This window comes from Pelodiscus sinensis, chromosome 8, assembly GCF_052426305.1.
Source record: "Pelodiscus sinensis isolate ZL-2025 chromosome 8, ASM5242630v1, whole genome shotgun sequence".
NCBI lineage: Eukaryota > Metazoa > Chordata > Testudines > Trionychidae > Pelodiscus > Pelodiscus sinensis.
In genome coordinates, this window is record NC_143059.1 from 40,133,866 (window position 1) to 40,152,666 (window position 18,801).

At 45.6% G+C, this 18,801-nt stretch overlaps 1 protein-coding gene across 1 annotated transcript in view; it reads left to right on the top strand.

Moving 5' to 3' along the window:
* The window catches only part of TNKS2 (tankyrase 2), an 89,906-nt gene that overhangs the window by 59,619 nt on the left and 11,486 nt on the right, over window positions 1-18,801 (top strand). Inside the window, exons 17-23 of the mRNA XM_075935130.2 lie at window positions 1,155-1,264; window positions 2,114-2,302; window positions 3,121-3,373; window positions 3,958-4,040; window positions 5,081-5,201; window positions 6,990-7,087; window positions 13,752-13,826. Coding sequence (XP_075791245.2) covers window positions 1,155-1,264; window positions 2,114-2,302; window positions 3,121-3,373; window positions 3,958-4,040; window positions 5,081-5,201; window positions 6,990-7,087; window positions 13,752-13,826 — 929 coding nt within the window. The remainder of the gene's footprint in view (window positions 1-1,154; window positions 1,265-2,113; window positions 2,303-3,120; window positions 3,374-3,957; window positions 4,041-5,080; window positions 5,202-6,989; window positions 7,088-13,751; window positions 13,827-18,801) is intronic.

Below are 18,801 nucleotides of genomic sequence, written 5' to 3' on the forward strand. Positions count from 1 at the left end.
CAAGGGGAGAGAGGACATCATGTAACTGATACCTGGCCAATACAGTGACTGTGCTAATGTGGGCCCAGCAAAGCTTGCAGATTGAAGGGGGTTGCCAACTTAGTGGGATTCAGCAGTAGTGGTGGAGAAAGATGGAAGAAAACTGAGGCTACGTCCAGACTACAGGCTTCTTGAGCAAGAAGCATTTTTCAGAAAAGATCTTCTGAGAGAACTTCTTGCACAAGAGAGCATCAAAAGAGTATCAAAAAAGCAGTGCGCTTTTTCGAAAAATAGCATCCAGGCAGTTTGTGTGCTATCTCATGTAAGTAGTGGTATGGACAGAATGGCCACCATGACATTTGTGCTTTTTCTTCCCTCTTCTTCCAAAAAAGCTACCTCTTCCGTGTCCCCACACACCTTTTTGCGAAAGAGCTCTTTCGCAACAATGCTTCTTCCTTGTAGAATGAGGATTACCAATTGCGCAAAAAGCCCTCTCTTCTTTTGATTTGCTGTCGATAGATGGCACTTGAAGTGTGGACGTAACTCAAGTTTTTTCCGACAAAACTCCATAGTCTACTCTAGACATAGCCTGACTGGTGAAAAGAGACAAAGAAGGGTGTGAAAGTGGGTTGTTTTTGTCAGGAATGGAAACAGAGAATGTTCTAGTCATCAGAACGAAGATGCTTATTGAAATTTTCTATTTAATTGCTCACGCCATTAGAAATATACCTTTTGTAAATGAAGAATTTAAATTTTTCATCAGTACTGTTGATGCCACAGTAATGTCTATATTTTAGAGGCCTGGATTGGTTTGAAATCCATTAATTTTTATTTTGGAAAATCTTAATACTCAATGCTAAATGTCTAGATGCAGACAATGCATTTATTTTCAGGTAAAGTTGTTGAGTTTGAGAATGTTTGCCTAAACATTTGAAATATTAAAAAAAAATGTAGAACTGGAGTTCTCCTTGCAAATAAGTGGCATTGATTGTGGAATTGAATATGTAGGAGTCATTTGTTCCATAGTGGTAGTACATGATTTCACACAGCATAGCACAATTTGGCTAATTGCAGATTTTTTTTTCTCAGATAGGATTTAAAAATAAAAATTGTATTTAATCAGGATAATTATTCTGACTGTTTTTCTTTTCCTTCCTTCCTTAACTGCTGGTTAGCTGGTTACAATAATTTGGAGGTTGCAGAATACCTGTTACAGCATGGAGCTGATGTGAATGCACAGGATAAAGGAGGGTTGATTCCTCTACATAATGCTGCATCTTATGGGGTAATTATCTCTAACTTGGGGGTGGGGGGGCTGGAACAATTTGGAGGTTGCAGAATACCTGTTACAGCATGGAGCTGATGTGAATGCACAGGATAAAGGAGGGTTGATTCCTCTACATAATGCTGCATCTTATGGGGTAATTATCTCTAACTTGGGGGTGGGGGGGCTGGAACAATTTGAAACTTCTGAAAAAACTCTATGAGCCTAACCACCTCTAAAAAGCTTTTGTCATTGTGTTATAATATCAGCTAATTGGAATTACTTAAATTATAATTGTAGATCAAATTCAATTGACTGACTGCAGAAGCAAAGATTTTAAAATTGTAAAATTACTGTTGGGAATCGTTGCACTGAGAGAGTTCATTCAAAAATTATAAAAATAAGCAGACTAAAAGATGTCCTGTAAAATAGCTTTTCACACATCTATGTTAGTAGAACTTCTCTAGTAAAGATTTCACTTCCAGATCTGCGGGTGATCTTGTGAGATTTCAGACATCTGTGAACCCAAAGCAGGAAATAGGGCCCTTCTGTGTTTGGGTGCAACCTGGAATCAAAATAGTTGGGGTGCTTTCAGATTTGGCAATTTGAATTCAAGCCCTCCTCTAGCTTCCCTTTAATTCAAAGGAGTTTGTATTTGGAATTCTGGTTTGGTCTGTTTTACAAAATAAAGTGATTTCAATTATATCTTGATACATTTAGTTCAGAATAGTGTCTACTATTTTATTAGTATTTACTCTTCTTACTGTAGAAAATCCAGAGTGAGTTACAAAAAGGGTGAATTAATAATTCTGAGTGTTATAGTATATTAAACTAACATCTCAGAATGTAACAGGATATTTTATTTTCCAGCATGTAGATGTAGCAGCCTTACTTATAAAGTATAATGCGTGTGTGAATGCTACGGACAAATGGGCTTTCACACCTTTGCATGAAGCAGCCCAGAAAGGAAGGACACAGCTTTGTGCCTTGTTGTTGGCACATGGTGCTGATCCTACTCTGAAAAACCAGGAAGGACAAACACCATTAGACCTGGTCACCGTAAGTGATGGGATCTTTGTAGAAATCTGTGCTTCGTTGCAGTTAGTGATTGTGCTCCTGGTTTCTATAAGACTTTTTAAACACTTTCTTTTTTCAAAGTACGAAATTGGAAGTTTGTGCGAAATTTATAAACTTTGGTTTCTTGGCTGTTTTTGGTTTTTGAATGCTTGGTTAGGCAAGCCATTACACCCACATACATCACCTTTCTCTGTTTTCTTGAACAAGGTGGCATGAAATATCTTCTAACAACCTGATAGAGAGAAAACAAACATTGATTTATTCCAGAATAGACAATCATTTTTTAATTTTACTTTGGATACCTGATCTACCTATTTGACTGGCTAATGTAATATTTGACCACAAAAAACTGCTTTAGAGATTAAATTTAGTCTGACATTATAATAACCTTGTTTTATAAACTTAACCTGGTTGTTTAAGGTTTTGTTTTAGATTATTATAATACAATCAAAAGCTTCACATTTTCAAAGTAATACTGAATGGATCATCTTGCTTCAAACTGAGATTTCTTCTTTCTAAAGTAAACTAGTAATGAGTTTTGGTTTGCCTGTTTGGAAAAAAGTTGCAAGTTACAAATATCAAAACATAGATGTATTACAGTTTTCATTTTGAACATTTTTAAAATCTTGTTTAAGTGAAAGCTTGCGTTTAAATTTGTTCAGATGTTTGTATTAGACTTATGAATATGTTCAATATGGCTTTGAGCTTAATTTTCTCGAGTATTTAATTACCTTTATTCCAGAAAATATCTTTGCATGGAAGGCTTCCTCCATTTTAATAAACTGTCTTTTGATATTTAGGCAGATGACATTAATACACTGTTGACAGCTGCTATGCCTCCTTCTGCCTTGCCATCTTGTTACAAACCTCAAGTTATAAATGTATCTCAAACCACGGGACCTACAGCTGATTCCCTGTCTCCCATTCCATCCAGCCCATCCACTCTGTCTGCTGCCAGTAGCCTTGACAACTTATCTGGTAGCTTTTCTGAACTCCCTTCAATTGTTGGTACAAGTAGTTCAGAGGGAGCAACTGTTTTAGAGAAAAAGAAAGGTGAGGTTTTCTTTTATTCTAATTGCAGGTGTGAAAATACTGCTTGAGCAGTTTATAGAAAGTTAAATAAAACACAATTGTGTTGAAAAATAATTTTCATATCACCTAATTTTCATATTACCTAATATAGTGAGAGTTTTATGGGTACTCATAAGTTCTTACTAGAATTTTCAGTTTACTCATTAACCCCCTTTGCCTTCTGTTATTATTCCTGTTTCCAAGTATGGTTTAATAAGGAACATGTAGCCAAAAAACCCAAACATTTATAACTTCTGAGCTTTTGGACATCTTGGTCTTCGGGCATTTTTTCCAGATAGACTCTTACTGCTGTACTAGTAGCTAAACACTTACTCGTTTTGGAGACCAGGGACCATGTATTTTTAGAAAGAGACCAGAGTGTTATAGGTGCCACCGAAACAGTAATATAAAAGTATATTGTATTAGTAACTTAAATATTTTTCTTACTATTACCAAGTTTCTTAAAAATTATTTTGTTTTCCCTTATTGCAGAAATGTAAGTAAGGGATATATTATGTTGTAGATCATACAAATGTGAAAGCAACATGTCTATTCTTTATATTCAGTTACAGGTGTAGATTTTAGCATTAATCAGTTTGTGAGGAATCTTGGACTTGAACATCTGATTGAAATATTTGAGAGGGAGCAGGTGAGTAACTGTTTACAAATATTGGGCTAGAAAATTCTACTACCAGTTGCACCTTTGATATCTGGGATTATCTGGTCTGGCAACATCGGTGGTTCCAGCATGACCATGGATGTTCAATGACTAGAAAGTCCTGGCATGCTGCAGGGTAGGCAGGGGCCTGGGAGCCTGCACGTGGCTCAGTTGGGCTAGGAGGGGGGAGCCGGGAGTTGCACATGGGCTGGGAGGGGGAAACGAGGAGCCAGCACATAGCTCAGCTGAGCTGCAAGAGTCGGGGAGGCAGGAAGTGTGTGTGGCTCAGCTGTGCTGTGAGAGAGTGCCAGGAGCCAGTGCATGGCTCAGCTGGGCTTGGGAGGGGCCAGGAGCTGGTTCGCGGCTCAGTTGGGCAGTGGGAAAAGCCAGGAAGTGGGGAGAGCGGTGTCAGTCCAACCTGTAGTGGGCATCTTTAATTGAGAAGAGGGGTAGCAGTGGCAGTTTAAGACCTACAGGTTAAGTTCCTCTTTCTGTTGTTTTAGCACAGATGAAGTCAGTAGAAAGTGAACAATATGAAATTGTGTAGTAATTTTAAATGTGTAGGCTGTTTTCTTAGCTTGGTAATATATCCTGCAAGTGAAATTCCCCAGTTAGAGAAGTGACTCTTGCAAGTACCACTGGACTGCTTTTTTATGTAGGGTCATGCAATGTGATGAACAAAAAAAGGGGAAGATGGCAGCAGTTCTACTACGAGTTGTAGCATGTTTTATGCTATTCAAAAGCAGTAGTTCTTGCCAAGAAATACAGTAGACACAAAGCCAAGGATGAAATGTCATATTAAAACATTCAGGATATTACTTTTGTTACCATTAATCTAATTTTAATTTAATATACTTATAAAATATTTTCACTTGTTTTATGGCTTGCATGTCTCCATGCCATTCTATTTTATAGCCTAATTTTATTTTATTTCTGAGATTATAATTGATCTTTTTAATGAAATATTTATCATGTTTTTTTATTAAAATGTATATAACAATCTAAACAAATTATATTGCACTTTGCTTTAGATAACACTGGATGTATTGGTTGAAATGGGCCACAAAGAGTTAAAGGAAATTGGTATCAATGCTTATGGACATAGGCATAAAATCATTAAAGGAGTTGAGAGATTGATCTCTGGACAGCAAGGTATATTTTTATTGAATTACTGAAGTGTTTATAGAGTTCACTTTTATAAAGCATACCAATTTTGTTCCAAATCATATGTTAGAGCTGCTAATGCGATTCCTTGTACAGGTTGAACCTCTCTAGTTCCGACACACTCTGGTCTGGCAAAGTCCATGGTCTGGCATGATTTTAGTCAGACAGATGTCCACTTATCATGGATGTGGCCAAGTTTCCTTTGATCACATAACATTTATTTACAGCTAGCAATCCTGTTTGTTGGTGTTCTAGGCTTATTATTTAGCTGTAATTTATCCCTAAATGTCTTCTAAGAGCTCGGTATGCAGCGGAAGTGAGTAATGCTGCTAGATAATATTGGATTCCTGTGGTTCAGTAAATTCTCCAGTTTAGAACTGGTCAGGTTCTGAGAGTGTCATACTAGAGAGGTTCAACCTGTATGCTTATTGCCAGTATATGCTACACTGTCTTTGAACTTGAAGCTTGAGTGAGAAGCTTTCACTATTGGTATAAATTGTCATGAATACTGGTACTCCAATTTAACTTTTGTATCATAGTCATGATCTATGTTTACTTCATTAATTGGATTGTAGATTTAGAGAACTTTGTGTTTTGGTGCAGGGACCATCTATTTGTTGTTGTACGGCACCTAGCACAAAGGGATTCTGATCTGTGACTTGGGTTCCTATGTGCTAAGACAATACAGATAGTAAATAATAATTCACTTTTCAGAGCAACATGAGCTGTGTCCTTTCCCTTAAAAATGATAAATGAAGTTTTAAATATTTTTCTTATAAAAAAATTGTTGAACCTCTTTAAAAAAAAAAAAAACTTTCAAAAAAGCCTCTTTTCGAAAGAGAGCGTCTAGACTGCAACCACTTTTCGAAAAAGTGAGCTGCTTTTTCAAAAAAGAGCACCCAGGCAGTCTGGATGCTCTCTTTCGGAAAAGCCCTTTTTTCATTCAAGAATGGCTTTTTTCAAAAGAGCACTTTCAAAAAAAGGCGTTCTTCCTCGTAAAAAGAGGTTTACCGCGGTCCAAAAAAACACCACATTCTTTCGATTTAATTTTGAAAACACGACAGCAGTCTATACACAGGAAGTTTTTTCAAAAGCCACTTTTTTCGAAAAAACCCTGTAGTCCAGACACACTCTGTGTAAAATATCTTACTGGTAAATGGGAAAACAAGTCTTGCAGAAGTCAGGCATGCTTTCCCTTGCCACCGCTGAGCGTTTGGAGGGGTTTCTGTTTAGGTCACAGATACCTATATTGCAAGTCTGTCTTTTGAGGCATGATTTTTCTATAAAGTGTTAGGTGACTGGCCTAATATTTTAGGGATCCTTTACTTAGTACTTAGAAACAGACTGGAATGTTTCAGGGTTGGCAATTAGAGTTCTTGGATGGTTCATCATCACTTGTGGGAAGGGGAAGTTGACTTTTGTCCCCGACTACCACTACTGCCATTATGGACTGTAGGTTCTGTCTGTGTTTAGTTTGGAAGCAGAGGCCAAAAAATTAGCATCCTGTATGATATTTTCAGAGGAGCAGAATTAAAATGGTGACTCAAAATATTTTAAAAAATTAAAACTTAAGATCCCAAAACCTTGCCAGAAATGAGACTTAAATTGAAAGTTAATAAAATTTTAAAACAACAAATGTTCCCCTTTTCTTGATCTTTGTCTGTATATGGTGGTATGACGTCTTCCACATGCTTATTACTGCAAAATTGAGCAAGGCCTGTGTTTTTTAATTTTTGTTCTCTGTTTCTGAAACACATATGTTCATTGCATTTCTAGGTCTTAACCCATATCTGACTTTGAATACTTCCGGTAGTGGAACAATTCTCATAGATCTCTCCCCTGATGATAAGGAATTTCAGTCAGTGGAAGAGGAGGTATGTTTTGCTCCCTAGTGTTTAAATTTTTTTGGCATTGTCATATATGGGTAGACACATGAGTTCCAGTAGATTATTTATTAATATAAGACTCAAATATTGCTGAACATAGTGGACATATTCTGTTTTCCTTATCAGTGCTGTCCTATTACGACCTGTGCACAACATATCCACAACTTAGCATACAATAGAACCTCAGATTTACAGACATCTCTGCTAGGGATGTTAAATATTGGTTAATTGAATAGACCATTAACTTCATGAATTCTTATCGTTTACTCGACTATTCTATAGTCCCCGGGGGTGGGGCCGGCAGCCGGTGCGCTCCAGCCCCACTTCCAAGGAGTCCCTGCCACTGGCAGCAGTAGGTGGTGCCAAGTAGGAGCTGATTAGCAAGGGGGGGCAGTTTAAAAACAAGCTCCCTTTGCAGACCAGGTGCCTGTCCTCCCACACTGTTGCCTCTGATAGATGCAGTAGCGCAGGTTGCCAGTAGCCCCTGTCGAGGAGGTGTGTGAGCTCCTGGATCCAGTGCAATCTGGAACTAAACCGGACTGCCTGCTCGCCTGGCTCCTAATATATTTTAAATGCAGAGCTGCAGCGGGGGTAGGCTGCTGGCCAGGCTGCTAAAAATGTGCTGGGAAGGTGGTGGGAAATGCATGTAGTCTAGAGCAGTGGTCTCCAACCTTTTTACACTCGATCACTTTTTAAATGTCAGGACAAGCCAAGATCTACCCCACCCCTTCCTTGAGGCCCTGCCCTCTCTGCTCATCTCCTCTCCATCACTTACTATCCCCAGCCCTTACACACTCACTGGGTTGAGACAGGAGGTGTGGGCTCTGGGGTGGGAGTAAGGGATTTGGGTGTGGGAAGGGGTGAGAAGTACAAGCTCTGGGAGGGAATCTGGATGCAGGATGAGGTGGAGAAGGGGATGCTGGCTCGGGGAGGGGGCTCCAGGCTGGGGAGTGTTGGGCTCAGGTAGAGGGTTGGGGTGCTGAGCAAGCCACAGGCCTGTGGATATGAGGGTGCAGGAGTTTGGGTTGGGGTGTATGTGGGGTTCAGGGCAGGGAAGTTGGGAGTATGATGGCCTCAGGACACAGATTTACAGTGTGTAGATGGTGCAGAAGTGTTGTGGCACAAGACTGACTGGGGGGGTGCAGGAGTTTGGGGATGAGAAGCTCAGGACAGGGAGGTTGGTGTGTGTGTGTGTGTGTGTGTGTGTGTGTGTGTGTGTGATTGATTGATTGATTGATTGATTAATATTAGATAATTTCGTTAGACTTTATTGTTTTAAGGGTTGGGTATAGGGCCTGATATCTGGCACTGCTTAAGAGATGTTTGGCTTTTCTTTTTAACTAAGTTCTAGCCCATGGTGTAACTCCTCCATGGGGGACTTTAATCACCCTGACATCTGTTGGGAAACCAATACGGCAGTACACAGGCAGGCAGTTTTTGGAGAACGTTGGGGATAACTTCTTGGTACAAGTGCTGAAGGATCCGACCAGGGGACGTGCGCAGCTTGACCTTCTGCTCACAAACAGGGAGGGACTAATAGGGGAAGCTGAGGTGGGTGACAACCTAGGAAGCAGTTATCATGAGATGGTAGATTTCAGGATCGTGACCAAAGGAAGAAAAGAGAATAGTAAAATACACACCTTGAACTTCAGAAAAACAGTGTCCCTCAGACACCTGATGGGCAGAATCCCCTGGGATGCTAACATGAAGGGGAAAGGAGTCCAGGACAGCTGGCAGTATTTTAAAGAAGCCTTATTGAAGGCACAGAAAGAAACCATCCCAATGCATAGCAAGAGAGGAAACATGGTAGGAGACCGGATTGGCTTACAGAGGAAATCCTTGATGAACTTAAGCACAAAAAGGAAGCTTTCAAAAAGTGGAAACTTGGACAGATGACCAGGGAGAGGTTTAAATGTATAGCTCAGAATGCCGGGGGGGAAGGGGGGGTTATCAGGAAGGCGAAAGCGCAATTGGAATTGCGACTGGTAAAGGATGTGAAGGATAGAAAGAGAGGTTTCTACAGGCATGTTAACAAGAAGACGGTGTTCAGAGATGGTGTGTAGCCCCTACTGGATGAAGGAGGTAACCTAGTGACAGATGATGTGGGGAAAGCTGACGTTCTCAATGCTTTCTTTGCCTCTGTATTCATGGACAAGGTCAGCTCCCAGACTAATGCGCTAAGTGACGCAAGACGGGATGAATATGGACAGCCCATGGTGGGTAAAGAACAGGTTAGGAACTATTTAGAAAAGCTAAACGTACACAAATCCATGAGTCCGGACTTAATGCATCCAAGGGTACTGAGGGAGTTGGCAAATGTCATTGAGGAGCCTTTGGCCATTATCTTTGAAAAGTCATGGAGATCGGGAGAGATCCCGGATGATTGGAAAAAGGCACATGTAGTGCCCATCTTCAGAAAAGAGAAGGATGATCCAAGGAACTATAGGCCGGTCAGTCTTACCTCGGTTTCTGGAAAAATCATGGAAGGGATCATTAAGGAATCTATTTTGAGGTACTTGGAAGAGAGGAAAGTGATTAGGAATAGTCAGCATGGATTCACAAAGGGCAAGTTGTGCCTGACCAATCTGATTAGCTTCTATGATGAGGTAACTGGCTATGTGGACATGGGATATACCTTGACTTTAGCAAGGCTTTTGATGCGGTCTCCCACAGTATTCTTGCCAGCAATTTAAGGGAATGTGGATTGGATAAATGGACGGTAAGATGGATAGAAAGCTGGCTAGAAGGCCGGGCCCAGCAGGTAGTTATCAACGGCTCGATGTCAGGATGGAGGTCGGTTTCTAGAAGAGTGCTTCAAGGTTTGGTTCTAGGATCGGTTTTGTTCAATATCTTTGTTAATGACCTGGATGAGGGGATGGATTGCACCCTCAGCAAGTTTGCAGATGACACTAAGCTAAGGGGAGAGGTAGATATGCTTGAGGGCGGCAGAGACAGGGTACAGAGTGACTTAGTCAAATTGGAGGATTGGGCCACAAGAAATCTGATGAGGTTCAACAAGGACAAGTACAGAGTCCTGCACTTGGGACAGAAGAATCCCAAGCATTGTTACAGGCTGGGAACCAACCAGCTAAATAGTAGTTCTGCAGAAAAGGACCTGGGGGTTACAGTGGATCAGAAGCTGGCTATGAGTCAACAGTGTGCCCTTGTAGCCTAGAATGCTAATGGCACATTAGGTTGCATTAAGAGGAGCATTGCCAGCAGATCCAGAGATGTCATTATTCCCCTTTATTCGGCTCTGGTGAGGCCACATCTGGAGTATTGCGTCCAGTTCTGGGCCCCCCACTACAAAAAGGATGTGGACGCATTGGAGAGGGTCCAGCGGAGGGCAACCAAAATGATTAGGGGGCTGGAGCATATGACCTATGAGGAGAGGCTGAGGGAGTTGGGTCTGTTTAGTCTGCAGAAGCGAAGAGTGAGGGGGGACTTGATAGCAGCCTTCAACTTCCTGAAGGGAGGTTCCAAAGAGGATGGAGAGAGGCTGTTCTCAGTGGTGACAGATGGCAGAACAAGGAGCAATGGTCTCAAGTTGTGGTGGGAGAGGTCCAGGTTGGATATTAGGAAAAACTATTTCACTAGGGGGCTGTGTCTACATTGGCACCCTTTTCCGGAAAAGGGATGCTAATGAGACCAGTCGGAATTGCAAATGCCCCAGGGATTTAAATTTTCCCCGCGGCATTTGCATGAACATGGCTGCCGCTTTTTTCCGGCTCGGGGCTTTGCCGGAGAAAAGCGCCAGTCTAGACAGGTATCTTTCGGAAAATAAAGCCTTTTCCGGAAGATCCCTTATTCCTGATTTTAAGTAGGAATAAGGGATCTTCCGGAAAAGGCTTTATTTTCCGAAAGATACCTGTCTAGACTGGCGCTTTTCTCCGGCAAAGCCCCGAGCCGGAAAAAAGCGGCAGCCATGTTCATCCAAATGCCGCGGGGAAAACTTAAATCCCCAGGGCATTTGCAATTCCGACTGGTCTCATTAGCATCCCTTTTCCGGAAAAGGGTGCCAATGTAGACACAGCCGGAGAGTGGTAAAGCACTGGAATGGGTTACCTAGGGAAGTAGTGGAGTCTCCATCCCTAGCACTGTTTAAGTCTCGGCTTGACAAAGCCCTGGCTGGGTTGATTTAGTTGGGATTGGTCCTGCCTAGAGCAGGGGGCTGGACTTGATGACCTTCTAAGGTATTTTCCAGCTCTATGGTTCTATGATTGTCAAAAATTTTCAGGGTTGTCTTTATTTATGAGAGTGGCAGGGAACCTGTTTTGAGTGGGGGTCACTGACCCACAGAAAAGTTAGTCTGAGCCACGCAAGTGAGATGCAAAAAAAAACCAACCCCTCTAAAAACCCCCAAGCCTCGCTGATGTGGCCCCAACTGAGACACTCCCCTGGCACTCCAGGCCCAAGCCAGATTAACTTTTATGGGTTTCAGGGTTAGTGGCATTTGTGGATCCCTCTACAATCTGAAATGGGGCAAAAAATGAGGAATCCAGTGTGTGGGATGGGGCTGCCAGTGAGTGGGATAGGGATGGAGATACAGCATCTTGGCTACAGGAGCAAGCTGGGAGTAGGTGTCTGGCCAGGAGGGAAGGGGCAGGAGCAAGGTGCTCCTGGGAGTCTGGCCAGGGAGCAGGGGCAAGGTGCTGGTGTGGTTTGGGCAGGAGCAGGGAGCTGGTGGGGGTTGAGGTAGTTTGCTAAGGCAGGGGGCTGGTGGAGGCTGGGGGCTGGTGGGGGCTAAGGCAGGATGCAGGGTACTCATGGGATTCTAGGCAGGGGGAGGGGACAGGGACAGCTTGGGCCAGTACCTGCGGATCCTGTAGCTGCGCCCTGGAAGTGTGCAGGCTGCTCCCCTCCCCTCAAAACAGCCAGTGCGATACCTGAAACGCCAGTCCATTGCGCGCCAGGTACTTCCTTCCCCCGCTGCCTTCCTGTGCGGGGAGGGAAGGGTGAGGGAATAGGAGTCCCAGACTGCGCCAGCTCCAACTGCTCAGGCAACATGCACTGTCGTGAGGAGCAGAGCATGCAGTGTCTGAGCAGTTGGAGCTGGCGCAGTCCCAGGACGACTCCCCCCTCTACCCCCAGAAGGCAGCAGGGGGAAGGAAGTCCCTGGTGCGAGATGAACCTGGTGTTTCAGGTATGGCACCAGCTGTTTGGGGAGAGGGGAAGAGTACCCTGCACACTTCCTGGACCTGGTGCACAGCTGCAGAAGTCCCTCCCACCCTCACCCCCACCCCGCAGGAAGCCCACACTATCTCCATTGTCGCTGGAGGTAGTCAGCGTGGGGTGGTTCTTGGGGATTGTCATGTCTCCTTCCCCACTCTGGCATGATAAATGCAGAAGTGGAGGCCAGCAGGTGTACCCCCAAAGCCTTATCTACCAGGCTTTGGTATAAAACTTCCCCCAAAATCTTAAAACCCTAGATTTTTGGAAATAAAAACTTCCACTGCCACCACCCAAATGTTAATAAAGAAATCAGGGGAAAGATCATTTGGGAAATCTCACCCCTAAAATAAAAATCAGGGCACACAATTAACCAGTGCCATGTTAATACAAAGAAAAGGAAGAACTTTTATTATTACAACAATATTCCTGTTGCAAGCATAAAGACTAGATAGAATATTAACATAATATACTCATGGAGGAATTATACCATGGGCTAGAGCTTAGTTAAAAAGAAAAGCCAAACCTCTCTTAAGCAGTGCCAGATATCAGATCCTATACCCAACCCTTAAAACAATAAAGCCTAACGAAATTATCTAAACTTTACCTTACTTACAGAAAGTGAAGAATTGTTTCTTGGAGAGAGAGAGAGAGAGACGTGGTTGTCCCTCTCTGTAGCTGCAGAGGACTCCCGGAGACAAGAGGGAAAAACCCAAATTCCTTTGTCCCAGTTTGAAAGTCCTACCTACATTCCTATTGACCACTCCACCTGGCTAGGTGTAGTTAACCCCTTAATCCCCAGGCTGCTGACTAACCCTCATCATCATGACAGGAGTGTGGGGGAGTGAGCGGACCCCTGAAAACTTCACGATTGACTGGTCGAACCCCTGGGATCAACCAGCCGATCACGATCGACGGGTTGGTGACCACAGGTCTAGAGCATTAACTGATAAGCTTTTGGTTATCGGCTAATCAACTATACTGTTCCCTAATCTTGGGAATGGAGGTTGTCTGTAACTCTGAACAAAATTCAGTTCTGACTCCAGCTGTTCAGTCTGGTCCAGGCTCCAGAGGCAGCTAGGAAGCTTCCTTTCAGGCAGCTTTTCCTGAAAACGTGTCCCCCTCGTGTTTGGGGTAGGAGATGGGGAAATATGCGAGACACAATATGTCCTCTTCCAGGTGGGGGGTGTGCATGCACATGCAGAAACGCGCACACAAAAATGTTGCTCCTCCTCTAGCTGCTTTAGACTGGCAGTTACAGCTAGGAGCTGAAGATACTGATATTCATAGGGAAAGCTGTGAGCTCTAAGTGAATCCAGCTTTGTTATGGATCCAGAACCAATTTTTAGCTAATAGTGGTGTAATAGTCCAGGTCAGCGGGAGGCCATACTGACCCACTACAAGGGATTTTCTGGTTAGATTATTACAAAATATTTAGAAATACTGTCAAAAAATGTACAACCTTAAAATTCTTATTCTTCAGATGCAGAGTACGGTACGAGAACACAGAGATGGTGGGCATGCTGGTGGAGTCTTCAACAGATACAGTATTCTGAAGGTACCATTCACGTTTTTGTAGTTCTTAAATTATAGCTATGCTCTCAACCTTTCAGTTGCAAGTAATTTACAATCAAGTACTTTCTGTAGTTTTAATGAGTGAGCACCATAAACTTACATTATACATTACAAAACACAAAAAAGAAAGAGCCCTGATCCATAGAGAAATCTAAGATAAATATACAGAAAAACAGATTTGGCCTGAGAAATACATAAACAGGTTTCACAGAGAAAGACAAGTTTGAAGCAAAAGGTGAAGTGAATAAGGAGAAATTGAGTGTGCATCCGGAGTGTGACAAGAGGATAAAAACATAAAGCAAAAAAAGAGAAGACGAGCTTGAGGGATCATATAGGAAAACTTGAAATGAGGGGGACTCAGAGTTGTGATTTAAATCTGATTTTAATCAGCTAATAGGGATTCTTCTAGTGATTGCTCGTGTCCATTCCATTTTGGTGTGCGCATGCAGGGAGCATGTGTCATCGGAAATTTTTCACTTCACTGTTGGGCCAGCAAGGGAGCCCCCTGGAGTGGCACCGCTATACCAGCCAATAAATACCCCTGCTGGCCCTCAACCCCTTCAGTTCTTCTTACCACTTGTGATGGCCATTGGAACATGCTTCTACAAGTGCCCTTTAGCAGTTTACCTAGTGTTATAGAGTTCTTTGTTAGAGTTTCACAGTTTATTAGTCTTACTAGCTTCTTAAGTAGCTGTTAATTGTTATATCCTCTGCTAAAGACTGAAGGGTAGGGCTTCAAGCTCTGCCAGAAGTGCCAGAGGCCTATGCCCTGTGGAGACCCTCATTCTGCCTGCCTTAAGTGCCTTGGTGAGGTCCATTTGTCTGTAAGGCCTTCAAGCTGCGCACAAAGCGAGAGAGAATTGTGCTTGAAGATTATACTTTATGGAGGCAGCTTTGCACCTGGATCCAGTGACCCAGAGCCCACCGGCCTCGATGCAAAAGGCACCAGGCCATCCCCACGCCTCCCTGGCACCACGTAGGCCTCAGCACCGGTCTCAGTCCCCGGTGCCCCAGAAGAGGAGGTCTAGCAGGGGCAGGTTACCTCCAAGGTGCATGCCCTCCATACACTCTCAAGTGGGGCACTCGGTACTTTTGAGTGCTGCGCCTGGACCATCGCAGTCGGGCAAAAACCAATCTGGTCCGTGCCAAGACACCAGGCACAGCACAGCCCTTAGCTTCGGCACTGGCGGCAGCCTCAACCCCAGCCTGTGCTCCAGCACTGGTACAAGGTCCTCAAGCAGTACCAAGTGCAGCACTGAGCTCTGCAGCTGCCGGCCCTTCCCCACTGGGCCAACCGGCACCAGCCATGCCTCCCCCTCCTCCCCAGCATCGGGGCAAGCCAGAGTCAATGGCCCGGCATGCCCCAACAGGTAGATCACTGGCTGCGATCGCCTCCACTCCACCCTAGTCAACCCTTGAGTCAGTCAAGTACTCCAAGGCAGAGTTAGCATGGTTATCCACGGGATCCAGGTCCTGGCACTAGTCCTATTCTCACCACCGGTCGCTGCACCGCAACGCTTCCACACATCAACAGCAGCCGGGCTCCAAGAGTAGGGATGCCAAGAAAATGGACCTCTTCGGCAAGAAGGCCTATGCATCCGGGGGTCTTCAACTCCGTATAGCGAACCAGCAGGTTCTGCTGTCTCACTATGCGTATAACACCTGGCATCCATGGATAAGTGCTCCTTAGGGACTCTCGGCCTGTGTTTAGAACCCTCACGGAAGATGGCAGGGTGGTCTCTTGGACCGCCCTCCAGGCTGCCCTTGATGTGGCTGATGCATCTGCCCAGTTTATGGCCATGGGGATGGTTTTATGGCACAGCTCTTGGCTGCAGGGGTCCAGAATGCCTCCTGAGCTCCAGAACACAATTCAGGACCTTCCTTTTGAGGGCTGTCTCTCTCCTCTGAGCAGACCGACCAATGTCTGCACGGCCTCCAGGATACCCAGGCCACGTTAAAGTCCCGGGGTATATGCAAGCCCCGCTACCCAGCAGTGCTCCCTGTCAGGCAGAAATACCGCTAGGTTGTCCTAGCAGAACATGAGCCCAGACTTCTCCCATTGCAGCAATAGAAACGTCAATTGAAGAAATGGCAGATGTCTTTCCTGGCCAGCCCATGACTAAGGTCAGGGTCCACCCAGTAGGCCCTGAGGGCCCCGTCTAAGGTTTTGAGGGTACACCCAAGCACAGTTTACCAGCCGCATTCCCCCCCCCCCCCTCCTCCCCTTTTTGGGACTGCCTATTCCCTTTCTGTTGGGCCTGGGAATCCATTACCTTGGCCCATTGGGTCCTAGAAACAATAGGAAGGGGATACGCCATTCCCTTTCCCTCTGCCCTGTCCCTCTTCAGGGACCCCTCTCACAAGCTTCTTCTCTGGGAGGAGGTTCATTAGCTCCTCACCCTATGGGGCTGTGGAAGTGGTTCCCCCAAGGTTCTTGGGCAGGGGCTTGTACTCCTGGTACTTCCTGGTCCCCAAAGCCAAAGGTGAGTTCTGTTCCATGCCGGACCTCAATGCCTTTATCGCCAAGGCCAAGTTCAAGATGGTGACACTGGCATCTGTCATTACTTCCTCAACTCCCAGGGTACGTCTACACTACAGCGCTAGTTCGAACTAACTTAGTTCGAATTAGTTAATTCGAACTAAGCTAGTTCGAACTAACGCGTCTAGAACTAAAAACTAGTTCGAACTAGCGTTTTGCTAGTTCGAACTAGTAAGTCCACATTGAGTGGACTCTGAACAGGGCTTAAGGATGGCCGGAAGCAGTGCCGGCAGGGCATAAAAGGAGGACTTAGAGCATGGAGATGCTGTCTCAGGCTAGCCGAGGGCTGCGCTTAAAGGGTCCCGACCCCCACCCCGGACACACAGTTCTAAGGGGTGCCCCGCTTCCAAAGAAGTTCTGGCTTGGAGTGCCCTGAGTGCCCACACTGGGCACATCACACCACTCGGCCATCAGCCCGGCTGCACTTGCCGCAGGCTGCCATCTGGGGAGAGGGAGTAATTGGGGGGCTGCAGGAGAGCTTCCACCCCCAGAAGCCCGCAGAGCCAGCCCAGTCCTCCCCATCGGGGGCTCGTACCCCATTCCTCCCTCACCTCCTTCCACTTACCCTTCCCTAGCCCCTCTTCTTATTGATGTACAAAATAAAGATAACGTTTCTTCCAACATTGACTCTGTCTTTATTGAAAAAAACTGGGGGACACTGGGAAAAGGAGGTGGGAGAGGGGAAGAGAAAGGCTGGGAGAGGGGAGGGCAACTAACATGATCAGGGGTTGGGAACAGGTCCCAGATGAAGAAAGGCTACAGAGACTGGGACTGTTCAGCTTAGAAAAGAGGAGACGGAGGGGGGACAGGATAGAGGTCTCTAAAAGCAGGGGTTGGGTGGAGAGGGTGCATTCAGAAAAGTTCTTCCTGAGTTCCCATAAAGAAGGACTAGAGGACACCAAAGGAAAGGAATGGGTAGCAGGCTTGAAACTAGTAAGAGAAAGTTGTTGTTGTTGTTGACAAAGCAAATAGTTAACCTGTGGAACTCCTTGCTGCAGGAGGCTGTGAAGGCTACAACTAGAACAGAGTTTAAAGGGAAGTGAGATAAAGTCATGGAGGTTGGGGCCATGGAGTCCTATTAGCCAGAGGGTAGGAGTGGTGTCCCTGCCCAAAGTTTGTGGAAGGCTGGAGAGGGATGGCACGAGACAAATGGCTTGGTCATTGTCTTCGGTCCATCCCCTCCAGGGTCCCTAGGGTTGGCCGCTGTTGGCAGACAGGCTACTGGGCTAGATGGACCTTTGGTCTGACCCAGTACGGCCATTGTAAGCTCAGGGCTCAGTGTCGGGGGTCTCAGTGGACCCCCTTGATTTTCATGCACACCTGGTCCTGGGTGGCCAGGCTGGCAGCTCTCCTGCCCTAGACAGCCACTTTCCTGTGCCTAGTGCGGAGATCGTGGACGAGGACCACGATGTCCGCACTAGCCCAGGAAGGTGCCCGCCTCTTGCGGTCCAGGGCAAGCTCCCGGGAGCCGCCAGCCTGGTCCCGGCAAGAGGGGGTGGGCTGGGGGGCATCGGGTGGGTGGCTCTGTGCCGTGCCAGGTGCAGGGTCTGCTAGCTGGGTGCTGGCAGGCTTGCACCTGGCACGGGCACCGTAGCCAGCCCGTGCCCCTTTAAGGGGTCCGGGGCCGGGAGGGGGGCATAGAGTTTCCCTGGTGTTGGCCAGAGTGGCCACCAGGGAAACCTGGGGAGGGCTAGCCTCCCACTAGTTCGAACTAAAGGGCTACACAGCCCTTAGTTCGAACTAGCTAGTTCGAACTAGGCGTTAGTCCTCGTAAAATGAGGTTTACCTAGTTCGAACTAAGCGCTCCGCTAGTTCGATTCAAATTCGAACTAGCGAAGCGCTAGTGTAGCGCATAGGAAAGTTAGTTCGAACTAACGTCCGTTAGTTCGAACTAACTTTCTAGTGTAGACATACCCCCAGAGACTGGTATGCTGCCTCAATCTAAAAGATGCCTACTTCCATATTTCCATTGTACCTCACCACCGGCAGTTCCTCCGCTTTACGGGGGGCCAGGGCCATTACCAGTTTATGGCCCACCCTTTGGTCTTTCCATGGTCCCCCAGGTCTTCACAAAGTGCATGGTGTCACTGCCACCCCGAGAAAATGTTCCCCTACCTGGCTTCTTCAGAGGTGCTCTGCAGACCAAGTACTGGGCTCGCATCGCCCTAGAATAAAGAAGCCCTGGTACCCACCCAAGTGATAGAGTTTGTGAGCACCAACCTGGACTCCACATCAGCCAGAGCTTCCCTCCCCAGGTCCCATTTTGTAGTAATCAAGGTGCCTGTCCAGGACATGCAGGCTTTCCTGATGACCACAGCCAGCGCTTGTATGCACCTCCTGGATCTAATAGCTATGTGCACCTACGTCACCTAGTACGCCAGGCTCCACATGCATCCACTGCAGATGTGGCTTGCACGGA